Source organism: Acanthaster planci, linkage group LG13 (genome assembly GCF_054643075.1).
Source record: "Acanthaster planci isolate LZ-2023a linkage group LG13, COTS_SCS, whole genome shotgun sequence".
NCBI classification, from domain to species: Eukaryota; Metazoa; Echinodermata; class Asteroidea; order Valvatida; family Acanthasteridae; genus Acanthaster; species Acanthaster planci.
In genome coordinates this window covers 11,598,160-11,611,500 of record NC_141789.1, presented here as the reverse complement: position 1 = coordinate 11,611,500, position 13,341 = coordinate 11,598,160, and the positions used below count along the sequence as shown (strand labels likewise).

The following is a 13,341-nucleotide window of genomic DNA, read 5'->3' as shown; positions in this document are numbered from 1 at the left end:
ATGCATTTTTTAGTGGGGGGGAGCACCTGGGAATTTGTGGGGGGTGCGTGCCCCCCCCCCGGCTATGCCACTGCTTGACGCTATAAAGAGAGACCCCAAATTTCCAGGGATTTTGGAGAGGACTCAAACCAGTCAAAGTAGCAATCGGGAGTCCACTCTGTTATACTTCACCTTATATTATTATCTAAGGAATGCAGCTTGCTCAAACGGAATAAAATATTTACAAAAGATAAGGCTAACAATCAAGGGATTATCTTGCACCTACACAACAATACCAGTAACATTAAAGAGACATTTTGAGAAAAGAAAAACATTTGCAAACTCACTGGGGAATTTTCTTAAGATTTGAGAGAAATTCTTAAGGTAAGGTGAAAGATTTGGACATTCTCAGAGAGGGTTTGAGTTCTTGCTAAATTTTCAGATTTGCGAATAGAAAATGATGACCATTTTGGGTAAAATACAGCATTATGGGGAATTAATCAGAATTTTTCAAGGTTAAAGCTATTTCAAAATACAGGTAGACAGCTGCACAATTAAGTCTTGAACAATGGACCCGTTCTTTTCTATTTTACCCCTTCCCCAAGAAATGCACTGGGAATTTCAGGGATAAAAAACTTTGCCAAACCTTTCAGAAGATTGTAGCTTGCTGTCAAGGAGGTTTATCCAGTTGACCCGGTCGTTGAACTCCTGGTCCATCCAGTGGATGCGAACCTGGATGAACGACTGGATGCCACCTCGGTGGCCGAAACACAACTGGACAGGGGAATTTAAGGCACAAAGTGGTGTCAAAGTTTTCTCCATACAGATTCTGTGACTGATAAGTATTTCACTATCTGTGAGATGTCTGACCTCTGCTGAGGGTCATCTTATGAACCACTGACACTCCTAAATCCTCCGGCAATTTACCAATACCTATTGGTCAAGAGCCCATCATGACGGTGGTTTTTGACAGATGATAAAGTACCATACGATGAAAAAAAGATAAATAATGTAATTGGTGACAGGTATGGACCTTGCCTTAATTAAGTTCAGTCCACTCAGCTAGTTACATTGCATCCCAGGGCCCCTAAACAATATTGAATATACTAGTAAAACAAATTGCCACATCACTAGTGAATTTCCATATAATCAGATGCGCATGCACTAATGCACTGCATTCTGCACTTAAGTGGGAATTAGGATATTTGGCAATTCAAACAACACCCCGACCCTTTCATAAACTTTAAAAGTTTTGTCCTGTTTGTCCTTTTAAATTCCACTATACGAGGTAAAGATCTTTGGTCACATAATGCCAGCAACTTTTCATACTCACCTGATCATATTGCCTGATGTCAAAGGAGTCAAGTTCCTTTTCGCTGCCGGACGTCCGGCTCCGGCCGGCATAGAAAATGTGGTAAGGGTTCTTGATCAGCCAGCGGCCACAGTAGGGCTCCTGGCTGTTAATGACCTCCCCGTTGATCCATCCGAGACTATCCCCTTCGTAGTCCTGCACCAGATACCCCTTGATGCTGCCGCTGGTGGAGCACTTGACGCTGAACATTTCCAGGAGGGCGTTTTGAACCTGTGAATGTGACAAAGTTTGGATCGGACTCAGTGACTAACAGTCCGTGCAAGCACAAAACAGGGGCGCTGGGTTACCCAATTCTGGCATGGGTGTGTCGGATGGGTATACCATGTGTGCACCCTGGCTCTTGTGCATATGACTTTGAGATAGGATGTCTTCTTTTCATCCAAATGAGTACAAAATGTGGTAAGGCCATGACCGAATTACTTGGCTTAAGTTTGAAAGAATGCTTGAGTCTATGGTAATGGCTTAAGCAACTTCCCACAGAGTCACCTGCAATTTCAAGCTGCAGAGGAGTAATTTAGACATGGCTGTAGATGATGATTATGGTAAAATTTGTTGATGTTCCCATTTTATTTTATATACCTCTTCAGCCGTGGAGCTCGGCGATAGTGGCACAGACGTTATTCCATCATACAACAGGGCAAACTCACTCAGCTCTACGGGAGCATAGGACTTAACTTGAGTCACCATGACAACAAGGTTAGGGTCATCTTGATCCACAGTCAGCAATGCGATTCCCTCTGAAAATGAAATCATCCTCTTTTAGACTACTAATGACTGCCGATGCGTATAGACCAAAAATACAGTCACAAACTGATCACATCATTGCCTCAAGTTTAAAACATGAACTGGGGATATACAAAATTACTGATCTCCTCTTCTGTTGAAAAATACAAATGAGCATAATATAAATTTATCGGGCAATCTTTAACTTATAAAACCTTAGCTTTCAAGGGTGTGTGAAAAGTTGTATTCAAATAGACTGACTGAGGCCAGTTGTTAGCATGATAAGCAGTTATCCATGCCACCTGTCGCTGCAAACGTTTAGTCGTATTACTGCAAGACAGCTTAGCGCAATGTTTGAGATCTGATCTTGTTTTCTTAATACCTTGGGCAATGTGGAACTCCACTGTGTAAGTATTTGCGTAGCCGTCACTGGACTGTGTCACGGCAACTGTATCAGGGTCCAAGATGGCATTCAACGCTGCTTGTACTTCGGCAGCTGACGCAGTCACATCGATGTCACCTGAACCAGAAATCAAGAATTCAGTATGGGAATTTCATTGGAAAGGGATTTTCAAGTTTATCCTTCCAAAAAGTAAAAAAAAATGATTCAACTCTCCCTCATAAGCCAGTGTGATTTGAAATCTAAATTGCCTTATTTTATTAAAAGTATTAAAGTCCCGTCAGTCAACATTTTCTTTGCATAACCAAATTTTGTCATTTTGATATTTCACAAAGCAAAATTACCACTTTTGAATTATAAAACATGTTGCAGTGATTCCTGCTCATATTAATGATGAGAAGTTAAATATTGAGCCAAATGTTCTCAAAGGCTACAGAAAATTTGCTGGTACAATGTTTCCACCATAACAAGGGCCTTCCACAGAGAAATGGCAAGCCTGGAGCCGTCCAAACTATCACCACAGACATAGGAATTTAATATCAGTGAAGGGAGCAGGTTTCTTCAATTTGGGGGGAGTGGGTTAGCGTGGTGGTTCTTTCATCGCTTTGCACCAATGAGGCCCGGGTTCGAGTCCCGGCTTGGCCCAGGCTTTAAGTGCATTTGGTTTCCAGTCCATACTCGCTCTCGCAGGTTTTCTCCGGGTACTCCGGTTTCCTCCTGCCTCTAAAACTGGACCTTCTTCCTAACTCCGTAATGTGATGCTGATTAATAAAGTGTATAAAAGTACAGTTATTGGCGCAAATAGCCTGAGTTGCTGAAAGCGCCATTAAAACAAAACAACAACATCTTCAATTTGAATTACCTGTCATCTGCCCGTCAAACTGCAGCCTATAGACTCCCGAGATGTTGCACGCTGAGCTGCTGTCATTGCTAGAAGCAACGGTGGTTGGGCATGAAGGCAGCTCAACGTAGACCTTTTGAGTCTCATACGAACCCCCAACTACAGTCAGAGTCTGCAGAGGAAAAATTTACCAACAAATAATAAAACAAATGAATAATGATTAACGGTTCTTGGTCAATCAGCACCAATTTTCGTCCTCTTTTACATAGAGAAGAGATATATTAGAGTTGCACAAATATGTTGTGGGAGTAACCAAGCTTACAGTGGTTATCTCTGTCCTCATTTGCATGTTCGGAAATTATGCATAATTGAAAATTAAAAGCAAGCTCAACTGCGGTTAAGCCCAGCATTCACATTTGATCCTGATGGTTATTCATATCTATGAATAATTTACAAAGCTCAATAGAGTGGGGACCAAAGGGTGTCCAAATCCTTAAACGATGGTTAAATCTGAAATGTCTCCATAGGAGTTAGATCATGGAAAGGTCCCAGCTGATGGTAAGTGTATTTAATCATCAATGAGCCCCTTCTTTGCAAGCTTCAATACCTGCAGCTCCTTGTGGACAGTGGATGTGGTGGCGATTTCCTGGAGCTCATTGGTCGCAGTCGATGTGTTGAAGGTATTGAGGGGCACGTCAAAGAAGGCCACGCCCACCTGGACAAAGTCACTGCCACCATACTCGCGATGTCGGGCCTCCATGTAATAGCTGTACAGTTGGCACAAGTCACGGAATATCAAAATACAGCATACCTTCTCCACATTATATGCTGTGACAATTTCATCCTTAAGCTGTCTTAATTCAATTTGTCTGAACACATCTGGCCAACCTCTTTATCGTGGCCTTGATATCTACATCCACTCCATGAAAAGTGACCCCCCTCCCCCTGCTCCAACCAACATCAATCAAAGGGCAATGAAGGGTTGGAGCAAAACTCCAATACAATTGTTTCTTTTCAGTTAAAATTTGTTATCATACCAATGTGAAATTTCATTTGATTTCATTTGATGTTAAAGATACAAGGGTAAATGCATCTGAAATGTAAAGACAGCTTAATTTCATCTGTAAGCTGTCTTAATTCATTGTGTCTGAACACATCCAACTAATCAAAGCTTCACATTCACCTTTGACCTCCAATGAGAGTGAGTTTCTCAGAGGACTGGGAGTCTACAGAGTGCCAGTTCTGCTGGTGACTTGATATGTAGGCAATCTTAGTCTATGAAGAGTAAAACAAACCAAAATCTGCTCGTTAAGTTGTCTGCAGTGATAGGACTTAAAACATTTCCAGCACATAAGGTTACCAAGCACAAATGCTTGACAGATGTCTAAATTAGTTTTCAAAAACAATAGTGAAAAACAATAATGAAAAAAAGTCAGGCAACCATGATATGATATTTAAAATAGCATAATATTTTTAGCTAATTGGTTCGCGAAATTTTCACAACCTAAACAAAGGTGTAGTTGTTGATTTGTCAACGATCCTCATACAGACATGAATGCTCCCTTGAATGAAAACTTAATTGAAATTGACCCTCACTCCCCAATGCCCAAAAGGCAGTGACTGCATACCAAATTGTCTGCAGATGCAGTTGAACTTAACCACAGGTCTACAAGGTCGTCTCCTCGAACAAAGAACCGGTATTCCCCAGTGCGAGGTGGTACAAAGAAGCCTGTGAGGCGTGACACAAAATTTTCTTCCTCGCCGAAGACGTGCTCGGGGGTTGAACTGGCCTCCAAGACAACGGTGGAGTTATAGTCTGCCGCACTGGTATTCCAGTCTGCATCGTCCAAACTGCGAGCAATACAAGTTAATAAAGAAAAAGAAAATGTACATGGAATGAAGTGAAACTGAATGAAAGTTGAAAACAGAGTGAATGCTTTGTTTCAGCTTGTGACTGGTAAATTAATTTCAAAATCATTCAGAAACAGCTGCATACAGACATACACTACATATCCAATTGTCCACTGATAAATTTTTGGGGTCAAATTTGCTCCATTAGTTAGCGAGCACTGTAAATCAGAGTGAGCTCCCTCTGACAACCTCTTTCCCTGATGAATTCAAGGTGTAGCTAATAAATATTTACCTGCATAAAAATGAGCTTATCATTCTAAGCCTAAGTATACTTGAGAAACTAGAAAATCTGACTACAGAGAAATAAGAATCCTCATACATGAGCCAACCAATGACATTACAGAGCTGTGAGGCATACTGGGCCCAAATCTATGAGGTCAGGTGTTTGGCAAGCATGAACTTACTTGACACTTGTGTCCCTCCAGACTTCATATTCCAAGCCCCTCCCACCGGGGTAGATGCTCTGCTCTGGAGGGGCTGGTCCGGTCACGCACAGGATCTCTGTGGTGCTGATATTAAAAATCTCACAAGGAACGCCTGGTGAGGCAAAATCACCAAAATTCCATTAAAAATAATGAAAAACCTTAGCATATTTTTTCCAAACCATTTTTAATGACTCAAGTAACAAAAGTTATATAATATACATAAAGTATATTATATACATATCAAGAACAGACTAGTGACAGTCGCTAAATATTTAGTTATGTTACAATCTGTAGTATATGCTCCTTACTGAACTGGCGGTTAAAATTCAAATATGTTGCATAAACTAAAACTCTATTGTGACAAAAAAAAATGTGTCTCTATTCACCTATGACTGTAATTTAAAAGCATGGATCTCAAAGACCTTTGAGCAATTAATTGAACCACTGTAAATGCAGGAACCCTCACCCTAACAAACTTCGTGAATGTGCCAAAATTGGAAACCAATTCCGTATAGTTGTAGTATCCCATTGACAATTCTTTTGGCAAAAGCAAATGAAATTCAGGGTATTGAGGGTAAATATAACCTTCTACCCACTAAAATGGAGGTTTTTATACAAGACACACAACATTCTCATAATTGTAAATTAGAGACTGGATATGCCGTATATCTAACTCTCCTGACTGAATTGTGCTGCAGATTAATTTAAAGGTACAGTCCTTCTTTAGCTGTCAGACAAGTAACTGATGAAATTATGGTTGAAATTATACTCAGCTTAAAGATCGTTATGGGACTAAAACTCTCTGTGAAATTAATCCTCCTGGCGAGCTGTCATTCTAAAGAAAACAACTATGAAAGTAGGCTTTTTTCCAACAATGGGTCTAAAGACGCATTTTGGGAAAATTATCATTTGCAGTTTTTTTAAGTTTGTTAAAGCGTCAAAGCACGAGCATTGACAATGCACATGCACATGCAGTTATTACAATTTGTTAATTCATTGCCTTCACGTAGCTACAGTTGGTTGAATGAGAATGTATTTGGGACACTGAATTCATACGCAAGTTATAATGTACAACAGGACTCAGTAACTATCAGTTTGAAATCAAGAGCCTAGAACTTTTGGAATATACAGTATAGCTGAGCTATGAGTGACTTCATCAGGTTAGTTGGTAGGCACTTTCTTTACCTTTGAGCACTGACTCTTGCTACCTCAGTTAAACGAGCATAATGCACATATGCACAAAAGATGGCCTATACCTTGATGTGATTACAGGTCAAGGTTCTTTACACTTCGATCAAGTAACGACACAAAAGCGCACTGGAGAGTGAAAGGCTTTTCAGCCCCCTGCAGCTCAATAATACAATCCCACTAATGACTAATTACTCTATGGCAAAGACTGTGATCAGGTCATTATAGCCAGGCCTAGCACACCGGCACAACAGGGCACGGCACTTTCATTGTCCTGTTGGTAATAACAGAATGACTATCATAAACACAGATAAACCAAGTTGGTATCCTAGCAACAGACTGTGTTGCACACAGGTGGCCCATCATAAAGAAAATTTTTTACGACCTTTGTATTTGCGATGCTTGCCGAGGGTTAAACCAATATCAATTTATTTAGTCATATTTAGTCTGGCATTCTTTTGTATGTTGAATCATGGTGTACTATGTGTTAAATAAATAGGAAAAGCCCAGAAATAATGACCTCAAAGATTCAATTTCAAAATGGAACCATAACTCCAGTTAATAGTTGAAATATGTTCATATTTTCATATATATTACATATTCATAAGACATGATTGACCTATTACACTTCTGTAACCTTAAAGAATAACAAGTGAAAAACATGAAAATGTGAGTCAAAATCCCTTTAAAAAAGATGCAACAACCATATCCTTCCCATTTTAGCCATTTTGTGGCAAAACAGTTTTCAAGTCTAGTTTCAGATCTATTATCTACATAGAAACCTGTCAACACGAACGGACAGAGAGACCCCCAGGTGAATCATTTTAGAACTAGGCCTACATGTACTTTAGGTTTTGAATTTTGGGGAGCATTTTTGATGAAAGTTGTTGATAATCCATGAATTCCTCATCAGTTCAACCAAATGAGTGTACCACTAACTGTGCAAAGTGGATTGTTTTGGATAAAATCCCCGTGTGCATGCATTGCTCGCTAGCATGTGCTCCAGGGATTTGAGAATTTTTTTTCAATTTAGGTTTAATGCCTTCAACTGGGGGAATCTTCTAAAGATGCTGGAATTTCTCTCCATACGAGTAGCCAGTTTTATGAATAGGAATTCCTAGTCTCATAAATTAATTGCACCTTTTGTGGTTTCTACGCTTGAAACAATCCTCACCTTGAACAAACACAATGGTGTTCCGCTCGTCAAAGTACTGTCCATGGATAGTCAGTACAGTGCCACCTTGGGTGCTGCCGAGTGTTGGGCTGACGTCCAGCACATCTGAAGATAGGTTGAAAAAGTGATTATTTGACAATTCAAAACACACAAACATCAGCTCTGTGATTATTTATATTAATATCGATGGGTGTATTTTAGGAATAGTTGATGAGTTCCACAAGAATTACTGCAAAAACAAGAATGGATATGCCCTGTTTTTGAAAACAGAACAAATGAAAAGCACTTCCATCAAGTATTAGAGAGTAAACAGCACTTTTTAAAAAACTTTGAACTTTCAGAAAAAATGCTTATCTTTTATTATTAAACAGTGAAACTAAGGACTACGCGATTTGATTAGAGCAAAAAATCACTCTTAAAGATAACTCAACAGAAAAAGAACCACTCTGCATAGAAACTTGAATTTCGATGTGAATTCATCATATCCCTGGTTTCAGTTGGAGGGTAGGGCATCTTCACTCAAATAGGGTGACTTTTTGACTTCTTGGAATTTAGAATTAAAATCAATTAACATCCAATATTGAGGCCAAAAGTAAGGGCTTGCATCTTCTTTTTCCCTCATTGTAGCAGCTACAGCACTGGACTTTTCTAAGCAGTTTAATAAGTGAATCTATAGTATAGGGATGTACATACAGCCCAGGGTACAATATATTTCATTGAAAAGAATACATTTACATCACATTTACAGCCCAATACAAAAAATAAATGGCCCATTACGAAGTACAATTTTCAAAAGTAATGGAATCATTTGGTAACCCCATAAAACGTTTTTCTCCGAAACAAGGGCACCCGGTGGCACAATTTTTGCACAAGACAACACATATTAACTGGTAAATCTTTAAGATCTATCCATGAATCATACTATCATGTTGTAGAAATCTTCAATTTTCATGTGTTGCTGAAAAAAAATCAATAAACAAAAAGAAGTCATGAAAAACTGAGATTGAAAATGCCCTGTCTTTTGCAGCACCTCTGGTTATTTCGTACCTGTGCTATCCTACTTTAAGGTCCTACGAGAAATTCTAGTTCTTTCTATAGCCCAAATGCTAGTTCTTTCTATAGCCAACTCCTGCCAAGAAAGCGAGCCAATCAATTCACATAAAACCTGCTGGACTGAAACTGTGTCTGAATAGAGCACATTACACCCTTGCCGACAAAGACATGACTTCAGAATGGTGATTTCACCCTTCGCGTAGCACAGTAAACACAGCTTGACAAACCTAACCTGTAAACTTCGGTTCCTTTTATCATCGAATGGACACAATGAATAAACTGAAAATTAATTCAGGAGGCAGAAAGGACGGCTTTTAACGAGACACGAAAAAACATCTTTGCGTACTTTGTTGAGTATGTTTGTCCTTGCCTTTTATTTGGTTGCCCGGCAGCGGTTCCAATGATCATGAAGTCGAAGGCATATTTGACATCAAAGACCTGGTTTTGCTGTACTGTATGATTATATACAGGGATTCACGCGGAGGTCTCTAATGGTAGTTTTGTTAGACCTGTGAATTTCAGGCGATGTTACGATCCATTGTGATAATCCACTATGATTTTATTGCCTTTCGATGGGTGCTAGCAGGCGCAGCCGTTTCATCATGAAAGATGTCGACAAACAAAATAAATAAAGTTTGTAAACAGAAAGATCAACAAGGCGAAAGTCCCTTTTAATTCGTTTGGTTTTGGTGGTTTTGCAAATATGCATATATTTTCCACGTTGCCAATATTTGCCTCACAGGCCAATCTCAAGGCTTGACTTCTTTGGTTTGCTTGTCTCGACTTTATGTGGTTAACATCGTGAAGTCTCGTGGTCATTTTTACTTCGTCTGGGTGACCCTAACAAATACCGGGTGACATAACTAAAAGACAAAGTCCGGCATAAGTGAGGCATTTATTCGAACAAACACCTGCAGCATTCCCCCCTCTTAACTTGGAGTTTGTTGTGCAACAAACTAGCCTGAAACTTAAGCACTCCCCCAAAATGGTCTGACTGCTAAGCGACTTAATTCCCAAAGTTGAGAACAGGGGTGATCGATGCAACAAAGATAAACGGCAAAATCAACTTCCATTCTCCAAGGAGAGCGGTCAGACTGGATTGCCATCAGAGTTAAGACACCTCTCGCAAAATTGATTGGTTTACAACAATGATCCGGTAAACAGAGAATGAATATAACGGTCCTTTCCACGCGGATCCATTCAACAGGTGGGGGACGCACCACGTTATCTCGGGCTTAACAGACTGCCAACACCTCGGACGGTTATCTGTGGGATGGCGTGATGTTGCCATGGCGCTAAGAAACTGTCTGCCAGGCTGCCAGGTGGATATTTAATGAAAAGTTGGAGATTCGAGCGAGTGCGGTGCAACGCAAGATTTCCTTAATTTGTTTCTCCTGATATTCTCGAGCACATTAATGTTAAGACCCGGGGTAAACACTGATAAGGCAAAGATAATTTCATTTGCAGAGAGCAGTAATTTAGACCGATTACCTACACCAACAAGGCAACGATTAACGCAACAAAGTATTTAAACAACCCTATTCAACATACCGACCCTAACCAACATACACTTTTAAGTCATAGATTCAAATTACACCATGTAAATTACAACAATAGTAAACCACAGCATGAACAAACATGTCCAAAAAAAATGTAAGTTAAATGCCACTCATGCCTCACACTTTAGTAGTTTTGAAGGCAGATACACAAGTTGGCATGATCAAGAAATGTGCTGGAACTGAAGTCGTATTTCCTGGATTGGATTGTCGTAGGCCTAGGTTATACGTCATAATGATGCTGCCCAAAATTGAACTCATGTGATTTTTTTTAAAGTTCGGTACGCATTAGCCAATTGAGCTCGTTGAATTTCACTCCCACAGCCAACCCTTGAGCTAAACGGGGCATGCTACGCTACCTGTGATGTTAACGACAGCGCTACAGCTGCGCTGTGTATTGCTACACTCATTTAAATAAAAGTACTAGGTCGGCATACATGTTTATAACCTCAAAATTAGTTATTCACTGCATTCCGCAGGTCTACAAACACGTGCTTGATAAAGCAATGGTCATTGATGTGATATTATCGATGGCAATAAAGCGGGAGCGGAGACAGGAGTTGTTGCAAGCTTCCAACCAGTTACCGAGAGTTTATTCACCACTGTATACATGCGCTCATAAGATATTTCCGATCACAACAGTCATGATACATGTACTACACAGGGACATGGGCCAGACATCACTGGACAGTCGTCGACAGTGCACTAGATTTCATCGATTCGACCATTTCCTTTACAATGCATGGAACTGGAAGAGAAACTTTACTGGGGCATTTTTCTTTCCCGTGCCTTTCTTTTAACGCCCTCCCCACCTCCCTCCCTATAATTGTGACAGTACTGCAGCCAAGAATACTAACCGGCATGTGCTTGGTAGAGGTAGAGTTGGTTCCTGCCGCTGACTTTGAGGATGCTTTTGTCGGAGGCGCTGCGGCCGTACTCGTCAGAAACGAGATAGGAGAGAGATTGGGAAGCTGAAAGGAAAAAAGCACCAACAACCTGTCAGCATGGGTATTGTGACTTATTCATAAAGCCTAGTTATATTTAACGCGTAAACAGTCAACTTTGTATTCCATTTTACGTCAGACGTACGTCTTTAAGTCAAAACAGACAAGTTTTCAAAGCCAAAAACCTAATATCGCTTTGCTTTTGTCAATATTTCATTCTTATTTGCTAAAACCTTTTTAAAACTGTACGGTTCAAGTGAACCTATCTATAAAAATTGATCTGTTTGCTTGTTTTGCTTTAATACAGTTAACAGCAAGGCTTAGTATTTACAAAAGTAAAAGTGCTTATTAAGGGCACGCACACAATTTCTTACTTTAAAAGTGATAACAATGCCTAGCAGTAGCATTACATATACATCAACCCATGCGGCAGCTAGCCCGAGACCAATGCAATTCCTCTCACGGGTACCCGTGCGTACGAACACTATGGGGTAAAGTATTGCTACAGGCTAAAGTGTCTTGCCCAAGAACATGAGCACCATCATCTCCATCGGGGTGGCAACCATACTCCCATGAGTCCACATTATGTCTCGCACAAAGGACAACGAAAAATAGTGCGCAGTCCATGCACAGCAAATCCTGGCTTATTCAATTACGCACAAAGGGTAAACAGTTCCAGTTAAGGCAGAAATGGCGTATATACTACGTAGAATGTTCATGGAGTGCGTTGTTGTCCTATTCAATACAATATATTTAAACTGTAGTTACCATGGAAATATTTACAAAGCATGTAACACGGCTTCCATGTGGGCAACGGTCCACCTAAATTAGGGACCACAATCGTGTCAATTTAAAACCTGGAGGTATTTCAGTTATTGTTGCGCATGAATGTTTGGAACTCAAGCGCAGTTTACACAGTGGGACAGGCTTAAAAACCAAGCAGAGGTGCATCTGTTTACATTTCTGTGGCTAAGGTGACACCATGACAGCGAGTTTGTTTGGAATTCATCGATTCCAGTCCAAATGAACCGGGTTGAATGCATCAAAGCCATTGCAATGTAATGATCCATGTAAATAATCCATGCATGAGTCTTTACTGCAATGGTCACAATGACCGTGTAAACTACCTCTTCTAAAGAGCGAAATCAAAGTTTACGGAGAAATATAGCGTTTTAAATAGTTTGGAATTTATCTGTTCTAAAATGATGATTCAACTTTGAGATGTTCCCTCTGACAGAGTGAACTTTAAATTATTGTAAATAGAAATCAATAAGTGGATAAGGTAGCCTAAATCAGTCATTACTTTCAAAATATCTTAAACTCACCGTGCGTCTCACAGTGGAAGTGCAAGTTGCACCATATAATAAATTTCCGGAAAAGAAACCGGTTCATTGTGAACACAAAATACCAGCAGAAGTTATCACTAATATGGAAAAGACACGATTTTCTGGGGTTTTTCCATTGTCTACTCAAAGACTGAGATTTTCACATTTAAAAAAGAAGAAGGCCCATTTTCCATTTGAAGAATTTCGTTCTTACCAATATATGTTCCCACTGGTACACACTCAATAACTCCGTACTGTGAATCAGCACTATCCAAAGCGATGTTATAGCTAAAAAGAGATAAAAAAAAAGACTGAGTCAACGTCATTAAAACATGCACCTGCTTGAACAGGCAGACGATGTTTCTGTTTGATAAACAAAATTCCAAGAAATAAGAAACGAAAAATACTGGAACCATTTTTTGCAAATAAATCTATGAAAATGATAATGTT

The 13,341-nt window shown here is 39.8% G+C and overlaps 1 protein-coding gene across 3 annotated transcripts in view; it reads right to left on the bottom strand.

Annotated features, from left to right (window-relative positions):
- LOC110983068 (fibrocystin-L-like) overlaps window positions 1–13,341 on the bottom strand; it is a 68,669-nt gene that overhangs the window by 39,629 nt on the left and 15,699 nt on the right. For all 3 annotated transcript variants that reach the window (XM_022241983.2, XM_022241981.2, XM_087144602.1), the window contains exons 8-19: window positions 13,106–13,179; window positions 11,480–11,593; window positions 8,014–8,118; window positions 5,631–5,763; window positions 4,944–5,166; window positions 4,499–4,590; window positions 3,923–4,082; window positions 3,337–3,487; window positions 2,457–2,594; window positions 1,931–2,088; window positions 1,313–1,561; window positions 626–753 (exon numbers count right to left, since the gene is read on the bottom strand). In XM_022241983.2, the coding sequence (XP_022097675.2) occupies window positions 626–753; window positions 1,313–1,561; window positions 1,931–2,088; window positions 2,457–2,594; window positions 3,337–3,487; window positions 3,923–4,082; window positions 4,499–4,590; window positions 4,944–5,166; window positions 5,631–5,763; window positions 8,014–8,118; window positions 11,480–11,593; window positions 13,106–13,179 (1,725 nt within the window). The remainder of the gene's footprint in view (window positions 1–625; window positions 754–1,312; window positions 1,562–1,930; window positions 2,089–2,456; window positions 2,595–3,336; window positions 3,488–3,922; window positions 4,083–4,498; window positions 4,591–4,943; window positions 5,167–5,630; window positions 5,764–8,013; window positions 8,119–11,479; window positions 11,594–13,105; window positions 13,180–13,341) is intronic.